Source organism: Salvia miltiorrhiza, unplaced genomic scaffold, assembly GCF_028751815.1.
Source record: "Salvia miltiorrhiza cultivar Shanhuang (shh) unplaced genomic scaffold, IMPLAD_Smil_shh original_scaffold_273_2, whole genome shotgun sequence".
Lineage (NCBI taxonomy): Eukaryota > Viridiplantae > Streptophyta > Magnoliopsida > Lamiales > Lamiaceae > Salvia > Salvia miltiorrhiza.
In genome coordinates, this window is record NW_026651515.1 from 459,336 (window position 1) to 473,111 (window position 13,776).

Below are 13,776 nucleotides of genomic sequence, written 5' to 3' on the forward strand. Positions count from 1 at the left end.
TGGGTAGATTAGGATATCAAAATTTGTAATTTTATTAATTGAATTAAATTTAAAAATAAATATAAAAAATAATACATAACAATTTTTAGATGCTCATAGATAACAGTTAAATCAACCGTTATGTATGAAACTAATAGATAACGCTTATTTATAACGTATTACATCATACCGTTATCTATGCCTATGGATAACACTACATAGATAACGGAGTTCTGCAAAACCGTTATCTATTCTAAAAATGCGCTCATACATAACGGTTTTTTAAAAAAACCGTTATCTATGAAGTGTTATGTATGTGTAATTTTGTAGTAGTGCTAGTAATATGCGGTGCATGCATACGGTAGGGCTTATGCCCTTAATGTCGGCTAGGGTCCATCCAATTGCTTCCTTGTACTTCCCCAAAGTCATCTTGACTCTGTTCTAGTCTTCAAGTGTCAACTCTGAGTTGATGATTACGGGCAAAGTGTCATCCTCGCCCAGGAAGATATACTTTAGGTGTTTGGGCAAAGACTTCAGCTCGAGCTTGGGTGCCCTTTGGATCGAAGGCACCATTCGGTCTTCCTCCTTCAAGGTTGGGATTTTCAGCGCCTCAGTGTAGTTGACCTCTTCGCTCCATGCATTAAGTACCTTCACCGCCTCTTGCAATTGCTCCTCTTGCAAGTCCTCCTCGGTTATGCCATTCTGGATTATTATGTCATATAGCTCCTTGAATGCTGTTATGGGCAAAGCCTCCTCAACAACCTTCTCGATCATGTCGACACTTGTCACCATCTCTGTATCGGCTGGATGCTTCATGGCATTGTATATGTCGAAGGTCACCGTTTCCCCTTCAAACTGACATGTTAGCTTCCCCTTATCACAATCTATGCGAGTCCTGGCAGTCTTTAGAAATGGTCTGCCCAAAAGCATTACTGGATCTCGTGCTTTTGACTTCCCCATGTCGAGGATGTAGAAATCCGCTGGAAAGATGAGTTCCTCCACTTTGACCAGCACGTCTTCCAATATCCCCTCTGGGTAGACACTTGATCGATCTTCCAGTTGGATCACCACTCGGGTGGGCTTCAGCGGTCCTATCTCCAGGTCCTGGTACATGGATAAGGGCATAACGTTGATGGATGCCCCTAAATCGAGCATCGCCTTCTCCACTTTCATGGTTCCTATCACACATGGAATGTAGAACATGCCAGGATCTCCACACTTTATGGGCATATCTCGTTGTAAAACCGCGGATACAGACTCTTCCACTTGAAATTTCGCATCATCAGTGTATTTGACTTTCCTAGTGCAGAGTTCCTTGAGAAATTTCGCACATCTGGGCATAGAGCGTAATGCGACCAAAAGGGGCATATTGACCTCCACCTTCTTGAAGATTTTGACCAGTTCGGTTAGCTCTTCCTTTTCTTGTTCCTTGGCTGCTCTGCCTGGGAAAGGAAGTATGGGCTCGGTCTGGCTTGATTTCTCTTTTCCCTTCTCTGTCGCCTTCCGCTTTGCCTCTTTCTCTCGGGTAAATTCTTCCTCATCTGCTGATCCCATTCCGACTTGCTCGTTGATCTCCAGCTTTTCTTGGTTTTTCTCTTTCACAACTTCGGGCAACTCCTTTCCTCCTCTGAGCGTCATGGCATTCACCTTCTTCACCTCCACTTGGGACGGGAGTGTCCCTTGTTTGCTTTCTAGTCTGGCGACTGCTTGGGCAAGATGTGATAGTTGGGAGTTCACATTCTGCATTCCTCCTCTTGTCTCCATTATGAACTTTTCGGTCTCACTCTGGAACTTCACTTGTTGCTGAGCCATTTGATGCACGAGCACTGATAGGGAGGATCCTCTTGCCTGTTGAGGTTGTTGCGAGTATTGTGGTGGGTTACTCGTCTGCCATTGGTTTGGCCCCAAAAAATTGTTGTTGCCATACCTAAGGTTCTCATGTTGCCTCCATCCTTGATTGTTGTACTGCTGTCTGTAGGGCTCAAAAGGTTTCTGGTTTTGCCCTCCATTGTTTCCTCATGGCTGTTGTCCAATAGCATTAAGCTCTTCATCTTCGAAAAGTTGTGGACATTCATCGGTTGCATGTGAAGTTGCCATGCAGAGCTGGCATGCCTCCTAATGTTGGGAATTCCTTGATTGGGTGCTCCTTGGTTCGTCATAAACTTCTCGAACATGTTGCAAAGCTTGTCCAACTTATCGTCTTGGGCAGTAGGAGCCGGCACCGGAGTAGTTCTGACTATAGTCCCTTCCTCATCTCTCGATTCCTCTGCCATGTTGGCTATGAGCTTGAAAGCTTCCGCTGCAGATTTGTTTAAGATTGATCCTCCACATGCAGCGTGTAACCATTGCCTATCTTGCCTTCGGAGTCCTCCCACGAAATACCGAATAAGATCATGATCCGGTATTTGGTGTTGTGGGCATTTGGCCAGCATCTGCTTGAACCTTCCCCAGTACTCATATAGGACTTCTGCCGATCCCATCTTTATATTACTTATTCGAGTCCTCAGATTTTGAATCCGGGCAGCTGGGAAGTACTTTTCCAAAAACTTGCTCTGCAACTCCTGCCAGGTCCGAATGCTTCCTTCGGGTAAATCATACAACCACTCCCTCGCTCCTTCTAACAGAGAGAACGGAAAAGTAAGGAGTCGGATGTATTCGCCAAGTGTTTGGCTAGCGGTGCGCACCGTTCCACATGCCATCTCAAAGTCTTGGAGATGTCTTTGAGGGCCGGAAATATCACTGTATTTGGGCAAAATCTGGATCAGAGTATGCTTCAGCTCCCAATTTCCATTGATCTCCGACAGTACTATAGCTGATGGCTGGAGGTTCAAGTTGTTCGGAAACATCATGTCTCGGAGAGTCTTGTTGGCGTTTTCATTCTGCCCTTCCGGATTTTCTGCCATCTCTCTCTCCGCTTCTATTTGTCTCTCTGCTTCTAACTGTCTCTCTCTTGCCTGTGTCTCTTGTTCTGCCCTGCATCTAGCAGCGTTGTTCTCTCGAGCAAGTCTTTCAATATCCTCATGGTACAAAAGATCTTCGTTACCTGCACTCCTGGTACGACGCATACACAAACGTGAAGGCAAAACTCACACAAAATTACAAAAGAAATTACTAGCGCTCTCAGTTCCCCGGCAACGGCGCCAATTTGACGAAGCTGTCGTTTGAGCTTTGTGCAAATAAATAATCTTGTTCCCACAACCAGACTAGCTAGCGGTAAGTCCAGAGTCGAATCCACAGGGAACTGAGCAGTAACTTCTCCTGCAAGGATGTCACTAAAAGGGTTTTGTTTTCTGTAGTGTTCTGACCAAAACGTGGTTATGGGCAGAACGGGTATCCAATCTAAACTGAAATAACAAAGGAGATAAATCAAATAACAAACTAATTCTGACTTGGGTTCGAATTACTAAACATGAATTAACACTCGATCATTGGTGCAAAGATTAATCACTCTATTCGCATATCAGTGGTTATAGGCATAAGAACTGTTGTGCCCCTATTGTCACTTGTCACGTACACAATAAATACCCTGCCCAATCTATCCTTTCAATTTATGATCCCTTAGAAGGGTCAGCTAATGGAAATCAACTACCCCGGACAACATCCACGCTCTCTACGATGGCCTATCGCTGGTTGTGTTTTGCCCAGAATGCTTTAAGAATTAGATAGACCCACTTGACTCTTACACCGATATTTCATAGCAGTCACGGCTCCAACACCAGTTGTACTATTTTGGAGGTCGATGGCAACTCGCCTTATGCCCAAATTATTACTTGTGATCAAAACTCCCTAGTTAACTAGTGATCAATTAATTAACCAAGTTATTATAGCCTTATGGGAATCAAACCTAGTGTATCGAGAATATGCTCATATAGTTGTTATGCTCAAATTAGACCTCTCGAGTTTATTTATTCATGCTTAGATTATCTTCCCCAAATCAGAATATAAACTTAGCCAACCATAACGTTAATAACACAAGCAAAAGATATAAAGGAAAACATTACTGGAATTAAAATTACTTAAATGAAAATGAAGGTACCTACGGCCGAAAGTGCCGTGGAAAACATAAACAGTAAAGTATGAGAAAATGCCCACAGCCTGGGCTAGCTTCACTCTCAAACAATGCACAACAGGACGGAATTTCAGCACACTTGGCTTGTGAAGCTCTTCGGGTATTTATAGGAGTAACTAGGGTTCGAAGGCCCAGCCCATGACTTGCGGCCGGATCCATGCAAGCATGGAGATGTGTATCCTTTTTCAGACCTAATCTTCATGAAGATATGTTTCCTTTTGGATAAGGCTGTGGTTTGGCCTTATCGGTCTCTTTTGGATAGCTGTCGCCTTCCGCCCTTTTCGGACTCCCACTTGCAATCCTTCCTCGCTCGTCTGTTGTGACTTCGTCTTCTCTTGCCTTCCTTCCTTCTCTTGCTTGCCAGCTCTCGTGCGGTACTTATGGGCATAAGGGGTGGTTTTGCTTCCAAAAATCCCTTTGCTTCCGGCACATACCTCTTTCACGAGAGGTGACAGCGCTTTCGACCCCTGGAGTGCTCGGAGGATTCTTCTGCTCAGATGATTCCGCTGCTCGGGGGATTCCTCTACTCGGATGATTCCTCTGACACTGCCGACTTCGCTGCTCTGACGTTCAGAGGAATGACCTCCGCTCTGGCTCTTTGTGAACCCTCTGGCAGCTCGATTTCTCTGACAAAGTCGACTCCGCTGCTCTGGCACTTTGAATCCTCTGGCGGCTCGATTTCTCTGGCAAAGTCGACTCCGCTGGCGGCTTTGATTACTCTGGCCCTTTTGTATCCTCTGGCAGCTTTGATTCCTTTGGCCTTTGTGAATCCTCTGGCACTCTGTTTTTCTGGCATTTTGGCCTCCTTCCTCAAGCTGGTCCCTGCCATTGAAATACGCCCTCCCAGGCGACCAAACGACACAAACACAAGGAAAAAGACTCGATCTAGACTTAAAACACACACAAAAACAGAGCACAAACCTGAGCTCATCAGTGCTCAAGGCAAAGGGACAAGGTACGTCACAAGTTCTAGTAACTGAAACATGTTTAGCTTCGTTTTCTACTCATTCTTGGGTAGTGGATACGGGGGCAACTGACCATGTTTGTTACACCTTGCAGGGCTTCAAGCCGACAAGGAGTCTGGAAAGTGACGAGATCACCATCTCCATGGGCAATGCGTCGAAGGTCGCAGCTGTTGCTATTGGAGATTTATCTTTATGTTTTGGTGATGACATTTTAGTTTTGAGAGATATTTTATATGTGCCGAATTTTCGGCGGAACATAATTTCTGTTTCAAAATTATTTTTGGATGGATATTCTGTTACTTTTGATAGAGGTGTCTCTATCATGAAAAATAACATGACTATTTGCTCCGGAATTTTGAACAACTCTCTCTACACTATTACATGTCCAATTAAAAATTCTGTCCATGTTGCATCTACATCACAAATCTGTCCTAATCCGAATAAGAGGAAACATTTTTCTCATGAACAATATACACATGCATGGCACCTAAGATTAGGCCACATCAATCTAAATAAGATCCAAAGGCTCGTATCAAATGGAGTCTTGAAAGACTTTCAAGCTGTTCCATTTAGAACCTGCGAATCCTGTATAGAAGGAAAGATGACGGCAATGCCTTTTAAGGCTAAGGGGAATAGGGCCTCGCACGTGTTAGAATTGATTCATTCTGACTTGTGTGGACCGATGTCCACAAAAGCTCGTGGAGGGTATGAGTACTTCGTCACTTTCATTGACGATTACTCAAGATATGGGTACGTTTACCTACTTCAACGCAAGTCTGAATGCTTTGAGAAATTCAAAGAATTCAAGGCGGAAGTGGAGAAGAGATTGGGTAAATCTATCAAGTCATTGCGGTCTGATCGCGGTGGCGAATACCTCGAAAACGAATTTTTGCAATACTTGTCAGATTCAGGGATTACATCCCAATTGACTGCACCGGGTACTCCCCAACAGAACGGTGTAGCGGAGAGAAGAAATAGAACTCTTTTCGAAATGGTACGATCGATGATGAGTTATGCATCGTTGCCTATTTCGTTTTGGGGATATACCTTGGAAACAACGGCTTACTTGCTAAATCTAGTACCGTCCAAATCGGTTCCTAAAGTTCCTATCGAGTTATGGTCTGGGCGCCAGCCCAGCTTAAGCCATATAAGGATATGGGGTTGTCCTGCATACGTGCTAGACAAGGAAGCGAAGAAACTGGAACCTAGATGTGAAGTAATGTTGTTTGTAGGGTATCCTAAGGGAACGAAAGGTGGTTATTTTTATAATCCTAAGGATTAGAAAGTGGTTGTTAGCACCAACGCACGATTCTTGGAACAGGATTATATAGATAAACACAAGTCTAAGTCCGAGATTGTCCTTCAAGAAATCGAAGGCAATGGACAGGCGATTCCATCACCCCAGCCAAGTGTGCAAGTGAATGCACCACAGGATACTGCACAAACCATTGTCACAGTTGTACCACCACCGCTTCGTCGTAGTGGGAGGGTTGTAGTTCAACCCGATCGATTTATGTTCTTGGGAGAGTCTTCGGATCTTCTTCCTGTTGATGAACAAAAGGATATCAACCCTGATAACTTTAGACAAGCGATGGAAGATCTAGATGTAGATTCATGGTACGACGCCATGGTTTCTGAAATGGAATCCATGACAGCTATGGATGTATACGAGAAAACTGAACTGCCTGATGGCTTTTTATCTATAGGTAGTAGGTGGGTATACAAGAGAAAGCGAGATTCGGATGGCGAAGTCGCAGCTTTTAAAGCTAGACTGGTGGAAAAAGGATATACCCAGGAACAGGGTATAGATTATGATGAAACCTTTTCGCCGGTTGCCATGCTTAAGTCTATCCGAATACTCCTTCCCATAGTAGCCCACATGAACCTTGAGATTTGGCAAATGGATGTCAAAACCGCTTTTCTAAACGGTTTCCTTGAAGAAGGAAGGGACATTTATATGCAGCAACCCGAAGGGTTTGTGAAAAAGGGCGAAGAGCATCTTGTGTGGAAGCTGAAGAAGTCCATTTGTGGACTTACGCAAGCTTCGAGGTCATGGAACAAACGTTTTGACGAGGTTATTAAATCCTATGGATTTACTCGTTGTGAAAACGAAAATTGCGTGTACCGTTTAGATGCCAATGGCGACGTGGTTTTCCTTGCACTTTATGTATATGATATCCTCCTCATTGGCAACAATGTTGAGCTATTATCAGACATAAAGAAGTGGTTATCCGAACAGTTTCAAATGAAGGACTTAGGAGATGCAGCGTACATCCTGGGGATCAAGGTTGTTCGTGATCGCCAAAAAAGGATGTTGAGCTTGTCTCAAGCGTCCTACATTGATACTGTGATTGCTCATTTTAACATGCAAACTGTCAAGAAAGGCTTGCTACCTTTCAGACATGGCATTCCCCTGTCTAAGGACATGTGTCCTAAGTCGCCTAGTGAGGTTGAGGAAATGAGGAAGGTACCATATGCTTCCGCTGTAGGTAGCCTCATGTATGCAATGCTTTGCACGAGACCTGATATTTGCTATGTCGTTGGCATGGTTGCAAGATATCAGTCAAACCCTGGACCAGGACACTGGACTGCGGTAAAGCATATTCTCAAGTACCTTAAAAGGACTCGAGATTATAGGCTAGTTTACCAATCAGACAGTCTAACTCCTTTGGGTTATACAGATTCGGATTTCCAGGCTGCCCGGGATGAGAAGAGATCTACCTCTGTATATGTGTTTACCTTGGGAGGTGGAGCCGTATCATGGCGGAGTGCAAAGCAGAAATGCATTGCAGACTCCACTATGGAAGCCGAGTATGTAGCTGCTTCTGAAGCTGCTAAAGAGGCTGTAAGGTTCTGGAACTACCTCTTGTATACTGAAAGCAAGAACTTTTTATGCTTGTATACAATGATTCCTGTGTTCACTGTTTTAATCTCCTATCTGTTTGTGTTCATGATTGCATATGTATGTTCTTTATCTCTATATACGTAGATTATATGGTTTGTTGTAGATCACAGAAGACCATATAATTGGATTAACCTTAAGAGATATAATATGATCACAGCCGAGATGACTTTAGGACGAGTCATCGGTTTAGGCTGCGGTATAGATGCAAGTAGTTTGTCTTGACTACTTGTCTATACTGGTACGTCATAACGTATTGATAGGAGCACAGTGAGATGTATTCTTCTATCTGACTTAAGTGAAGAATCAAGATCTCGGAGACTTAATAAAATCTTAATACTAATAAGATTTTGAATATATATGTTAATTCGTTGTATCACTTTGATTTACTATGAGTGAGAGTTATATAGTAACTTGAGTACTCTGTATCTTGGGTGATAGCGGTTAATATATGATATTTGATTATTTGTATTAGTACTCGTATCTGATATAGGATAATGACATCCCCTTAAGGAACTCAATAATGTTTATTGCGCTAAACCCTGCAGGTTGATTAAGTTCAGGCGCAATAATAAGGTTTGAGTGGTACTGCTTAAGGATTACGAAGAGATTAATTAATTTAAGCTGTCAGAGCTCTAATTAATTAATGGATGTCGGATATTTTAAATACGGGGATTTAATAAGTCTAAATACAAGCCCCGACTCATCACCGGCAATAAAGGGTTAAGTCAATATTGGTTCTCTAGTGGAATGAACTAATATTTATAAATTAATTATGGTCTGGGCTGACCATAGATAATTAATTTATTTGAGGCCCATCTTTATTCCTTGTATCTGGTCCCTGGACTGGCCCAAAGTCTCCTAGCCCTAGAAGAGCTAGAAATCGCCCCCCACCATATTGGCGCCCCCTCTCTCTGTGTTTTATTATAAAATACAGCTGTCAGCTCTCAGGAAACACACACTGATAAAATTAGGGTTTTTGATAGCTGTGAGAGGCGCAGGAACACGTGTGGGAGATTTCTGGCTTGGGACTTTCATAGTTCGTTGTCCATCCAACGGTGAAAGCTGAGCGAGATACAGTTCAGAAGATCAGAACTGGAGTCATTCGATTCGATCATCGACAGCCTCTGCATACACTTTTCAAGTAAGTATTCCTAACACCAACGTGCAGCTGTTAAATTCATAGGAGCATGTTAGGGATTAATCGTTGTATGATGAATTAATAATAATCCAAGAAACGATCATCGGGCATTAGAGTATTAATTCAATTTAATATTCCTTCAATAATGTCTCATCATCCTCTCATCTTGGTGGTGAAAATTTTCCGGCCAAACTCAACTGTAGCATGTGTGTTTGAGGGAGGAAGGAGATGGCGAATTTGGAGGGTTTCAGGGGCGGGAGAGGAAGGGGGAAGCTGCTGCGTTTGGAGCTGGAGGAGAAGAGGGCTTTAATTGCGGCGGAGGCAGAGGAAGGGCGGCGGGAGGAGAAGAGGGTGTTGGAGGAGGAGTTATCGATGGCGGTCGACGGTCCTACACCGGAGGAAGGCCGCGACAGCAGATTTAGAGGAGGGGACAGACGAATTTTGAGAGAGAGAGAGATGGGCCCCACCATAAATAAAAATAAAAAAAAATATTTTTTTTTCTAACGACGTTAACGTCCGTTAAGTAGCAGGGGAAATTTGCTTCGATTTTGCCACGTTGAGGTAGTTAGCAGCACTTACCCTGACTATAGGGTGCTATATGCGATAGGGACGCTATCGATAAGGGAGAAATTGGTACTTAACCCAATAAGGAAACAAGAATAATAAAAAAAATTGCAAGAATACCGTTGAACGACTATCTGCAAAAGGATTTTTTTTTTTTTTTATTCGAAAATGATCGTTGCATACATTTTAAAACTCATCTTTGTTTTAACCGGGCTCCACGCCCGACTTTCTCCCTCCTTCTGCTTTGAACCTCTCCTGGCATTTCAGCGCGTGGGCGACTTTAGCGGCCCGATTCGATTCGGCCGCTAAAGCCGCCACTAAAGATGTTCTTAGGTTTAATTTTGTGAAGATTAAAAAAAATGGTTTATTTTATGACATCGAACCACCCATAGATTAATAGTACTGTGTCGGGATGTATTTCCCTGATTTTTTTTAATGCATGTTGAAAAATAGCTTTTCAGGAAGTATGTTTCAAAAATTGATCAATGTACATGATTTCATAACGGTAATTTTAGCCGATAAATTCAAGCAGTAAAATTGAAGTATTTTTTTTTTGTAAGGGTTGTTTACTTTCATGAAAAATGAGAGATTACATATATTTTTATCATTTTTTTTATTATTTTTATGTATTTATTATGATAGAAAATTTTCTCTGAACTGTGTGGAATATTTTTTCGAGCAACTAATTTTTCCTTTAGTGTTGGTTAATATTATCTTTGGGTAGTGATGTGAAATATTTTTCAAAAATTTAAGTTTTTTAATTTTTCACTTTTACCTTTGAGAGAGGCTAGCAATTTATATAATGAGAGTAATATGATAAATTTAATAATTCATCCAGCCATTTCTAACAAAATAAACAAGTTTATATGAAAAATCTAGTATGCAATAATTTTTTTTCATCTCTAGTAAACATATGATAAAAAAAAGAGAAAAAATATGATATTTTCTCATCTTTTTTTATCTATTATTTTTCAATGAAAATTTCACAAACAAAACGCACTCTAAGAGATTATTAGTTTAAGTTTAAGTCTCATCGATAAATATATTGTATTTTGATCTTATTTGAATATGATCTCATTTATATTAGCTTGGTTATTGATTTGAATATGATGTAGTTTGGATTATCTTGATTACTAATTCTGCATAGTTTATATTTAATTTCATGATATGATGTATAATTTGTATTTAAATAATATAGAAGTCAAAATTTAATTCTTATATATTCACTTTTACTTCTTAATTTTTTTACTTGTTTTTTTTCCTAGGTAATCTCTTCCGGCCGAGGCATTCAAAGACTTTTATTTGTAAGAGGTCTTGGGTTAAATTTCGTCTGTGTATTGTGATGTTTTTCACTTTAAGATGATGTTGTATTTTTGTATGCGTGCAGTGTTCTCACTTTTAAGTGGTGTTGTATTCTTATATGCATGTGGTTTAATTTTTCTATAGTTGTAATTGAACTCGCATTGCAAATTATAGTCAAAAGTACTATATGATTTATGTAAAAATGAATATATAAAATGTTCACAAGAATCCTTATGTAGTCTCTTCCATTTCCTTTCCGACTTTCTTCCCCAATTTTCGCTTATGAACAGTTGTGAATAAAATGGATTCGTCACTTATCATCTTTATATATATAAAAAGCAAAGTAAATGTAATTTAATTAAATTGCAAGGATATAATTGGAATTGGAAAAAATTAGGCTAATTTTGTAATTTTATTTATTAATGTAATGCCCATGATTTTAAGAGAAAATGAGACGTGCAGGTTTATATTTATTTATTTATTTTATTTCTCTTTCTTCCTTTTTTCACTCTTCATTTGAAAACAAGTATTATATATATATGGTTTATTTCATTAATTGTTTTGAATACACATATATATATGGTTAAAGTTCTTTAAATAATGAGTGTATCTACTTTTATTGAAGTCATTAATCATTTATATAAATTAAATAATATTAAAATAATTATAGATTAAAATCTAGCAACAAATAAATAACGTGGAGTAAACAGTAAACTAACCAAAACAGGAAAATTAGTGATTACTTATTATGTAGTTAAGTTTTCTAAATATGTTGAAAGTTAATTAAATTAAAAGTTAAATAGAAAAAAATTATGCACAAGTTACAACATAAAATTTTAAAAATTCAAATTAGAATTAATTGTTCATTTTTAAGAAGGGACTATAATCAATTGTTCTAAAAAAATAAAAAAATAAATCATGAATTTATATTCATTTTGTAATTTCGATCTCACTTTTAAACATTTTTAAATAAAAAATCGAATCTTTCTAAATTTTGCAATTGAGGCTTCTCCAATTTCTTTATTTTTTATTAATGTATGTATTTTTTTGTATCTATACAATTATCTTTGATAGGTATTAAATTAAGTTCAAATATCTTTACGTGTTTATTAATATCTCAAAAATATGTGTTGAGATATAGTCTCTCAAGGACCAATATGCTTAATAGCAACAATTTTCATCCCTTATATTATACATGAAGATTTTTGGTGAAATTATAGTTTTGCTTAATGAATTTTTAGTCTAGAGTTTGAATTTCATAGGTTGTTTTTTTTTTTTTTTTAATTCATCATTTTCACACCAAATCCATAATGTTATATAACAAATTCATATAAATCTTATTTTATACGATAAATCTGGTTTAATTTGTATAATTATAGAATCTCTCTATATAAGTGATACAATATCTATTATATAGACGCATGTTATATTTTTGTATAAATTACATTGATTATATTAAAATATTAGATCACTTTGCAGAAAATAATTTTGGTATCATTTTATTAGTTTATATTAATATCACAAAATATATATAGGCATATTTTACGCGAGTTTAAAATCATAATCACCGCGCATCGCGCGGGAGGTACACTAGTTAATTTTAAGAGGCAAATATTAAATTAACCATATTGCTTTAGTAAAAATTAATTTTAACCACAAAAATAAAAATATATTATAACCCCACTTACCTAAAATTAGGGATGTCAATCGGGTCACCCCAATCGGTTTCGGGCCAGCCCATTCGATTTCGGGTAATTTTCGGTTCGAGCTAGTCGGTTTTTTATTTTTCGGCTAAAATTTTTCGACCCTAACCCTAACCCACTCGGTTTCGGGCTAGCCCGTTCGGGCCCGCAAGTTTTACGATTTTTTTATATGTTTATTTTTTTTATAGATAATCATATACTTGTAATAAAAATATGTCGTATTTTTTAAGTCAAGACATTTTGCTTTATTTTAGATACAAAAATTAGTCTTTTTTTTAACAAAAATTTACATAATATCTAACTTTAATTTCGTTTCTGATAAAAATTGTATATAGATTTAACATAAATGACTATCTTTCTATGACTTTTATATCATAGATTTTTGTTATTAACAGTTGGAAAAAATCAAAACATATTCTATAAGCATCAAAATGTTATTATTGAATTAAAAAGTAAAGTATTAAAGTTTAAAAATCAATTATTAAGAATGTGTTCGGTTAATCGGGCCAACCCACTTGGTTTTCAGGCCAACCCTATCGGGCTCGGGCTATTTTCGGTTCGGTCCATTCGGGCTAAATTTTTTCTGGGCTAAAAATTTTCAGCCCTAACCCACCTTTTTTATCGATCTATTCGGATCGCCCCGTCGGTTTCGGGCTTTTTTTGACATCCATCCCTACCTAAAATGCCCTTTTATGTTTTCATTTTAATAATCATCAAAATCAAAAATCGAGCATTTCCTATTTTCAATTTTCAAAACTTAAATTTCAAGAAACATTCAAAACAATATTTGTGATAAAAAAAAAAAAATCAGAAGATTCAAAATCTTCCAATCCTGATTCTGGAGTTCTCGTGCTCGTGCTCGTGCATACCCAGATCGCTGTCGCTCTGTCGGACGAGTTATGCCGCCGCCGTCGCTCCGTCGGACGTGCATTCAAAACTTTCTCTTTCCTGCTTGCTTCCAAATCAAATAACATGGATTCAGGCGGTGAATCGGAGCGAAGTTGAGATTCCTTAGCCCCGTCCCTTTATATTTAGGGCTTTTACATTCTTGCAGTGAAATGATTATTTGGGGTTATCTCTTCTTAAAGGGATTAGAATTCTATTGTTGAGCTCCCTGAAATTGTAAAAAAATTTCATCAATTTCCAATGAT

The 13,776-nt window shown here is 38.8% G+C and overlaps 1 protein-coding gene across 1 annotated transcript; it reads right to left on the reverse strand.

Annotated features, from left to right (window-relative positions):
• Positions 1-420: 420 nt before the first annotated feature.
• Positions 421-1,743, reverse strand: LOC131003832 (uncharacterized). Its single transcript, XM_057930384.1, has one exon. It carries the CDS (start codon positions 1,741-1,743, stop codon positions 421-423), a length of 1,323 nt encoding a protein of 440 aa, XP_057786367.1.
• Between the last annotated feature and the right edge of the window lie 12,033 nt (positions 1,744-13,776).

Excerpts from the sequence above, each read along its gene's own strand:
- LOC131003832 (XM_057930384.1), bottom strand. The coding sequence starts at position 1,743 with ATGGAGACAAGAGGAGGAATGCAGAATGTGAACTCCCAACTATCACAT.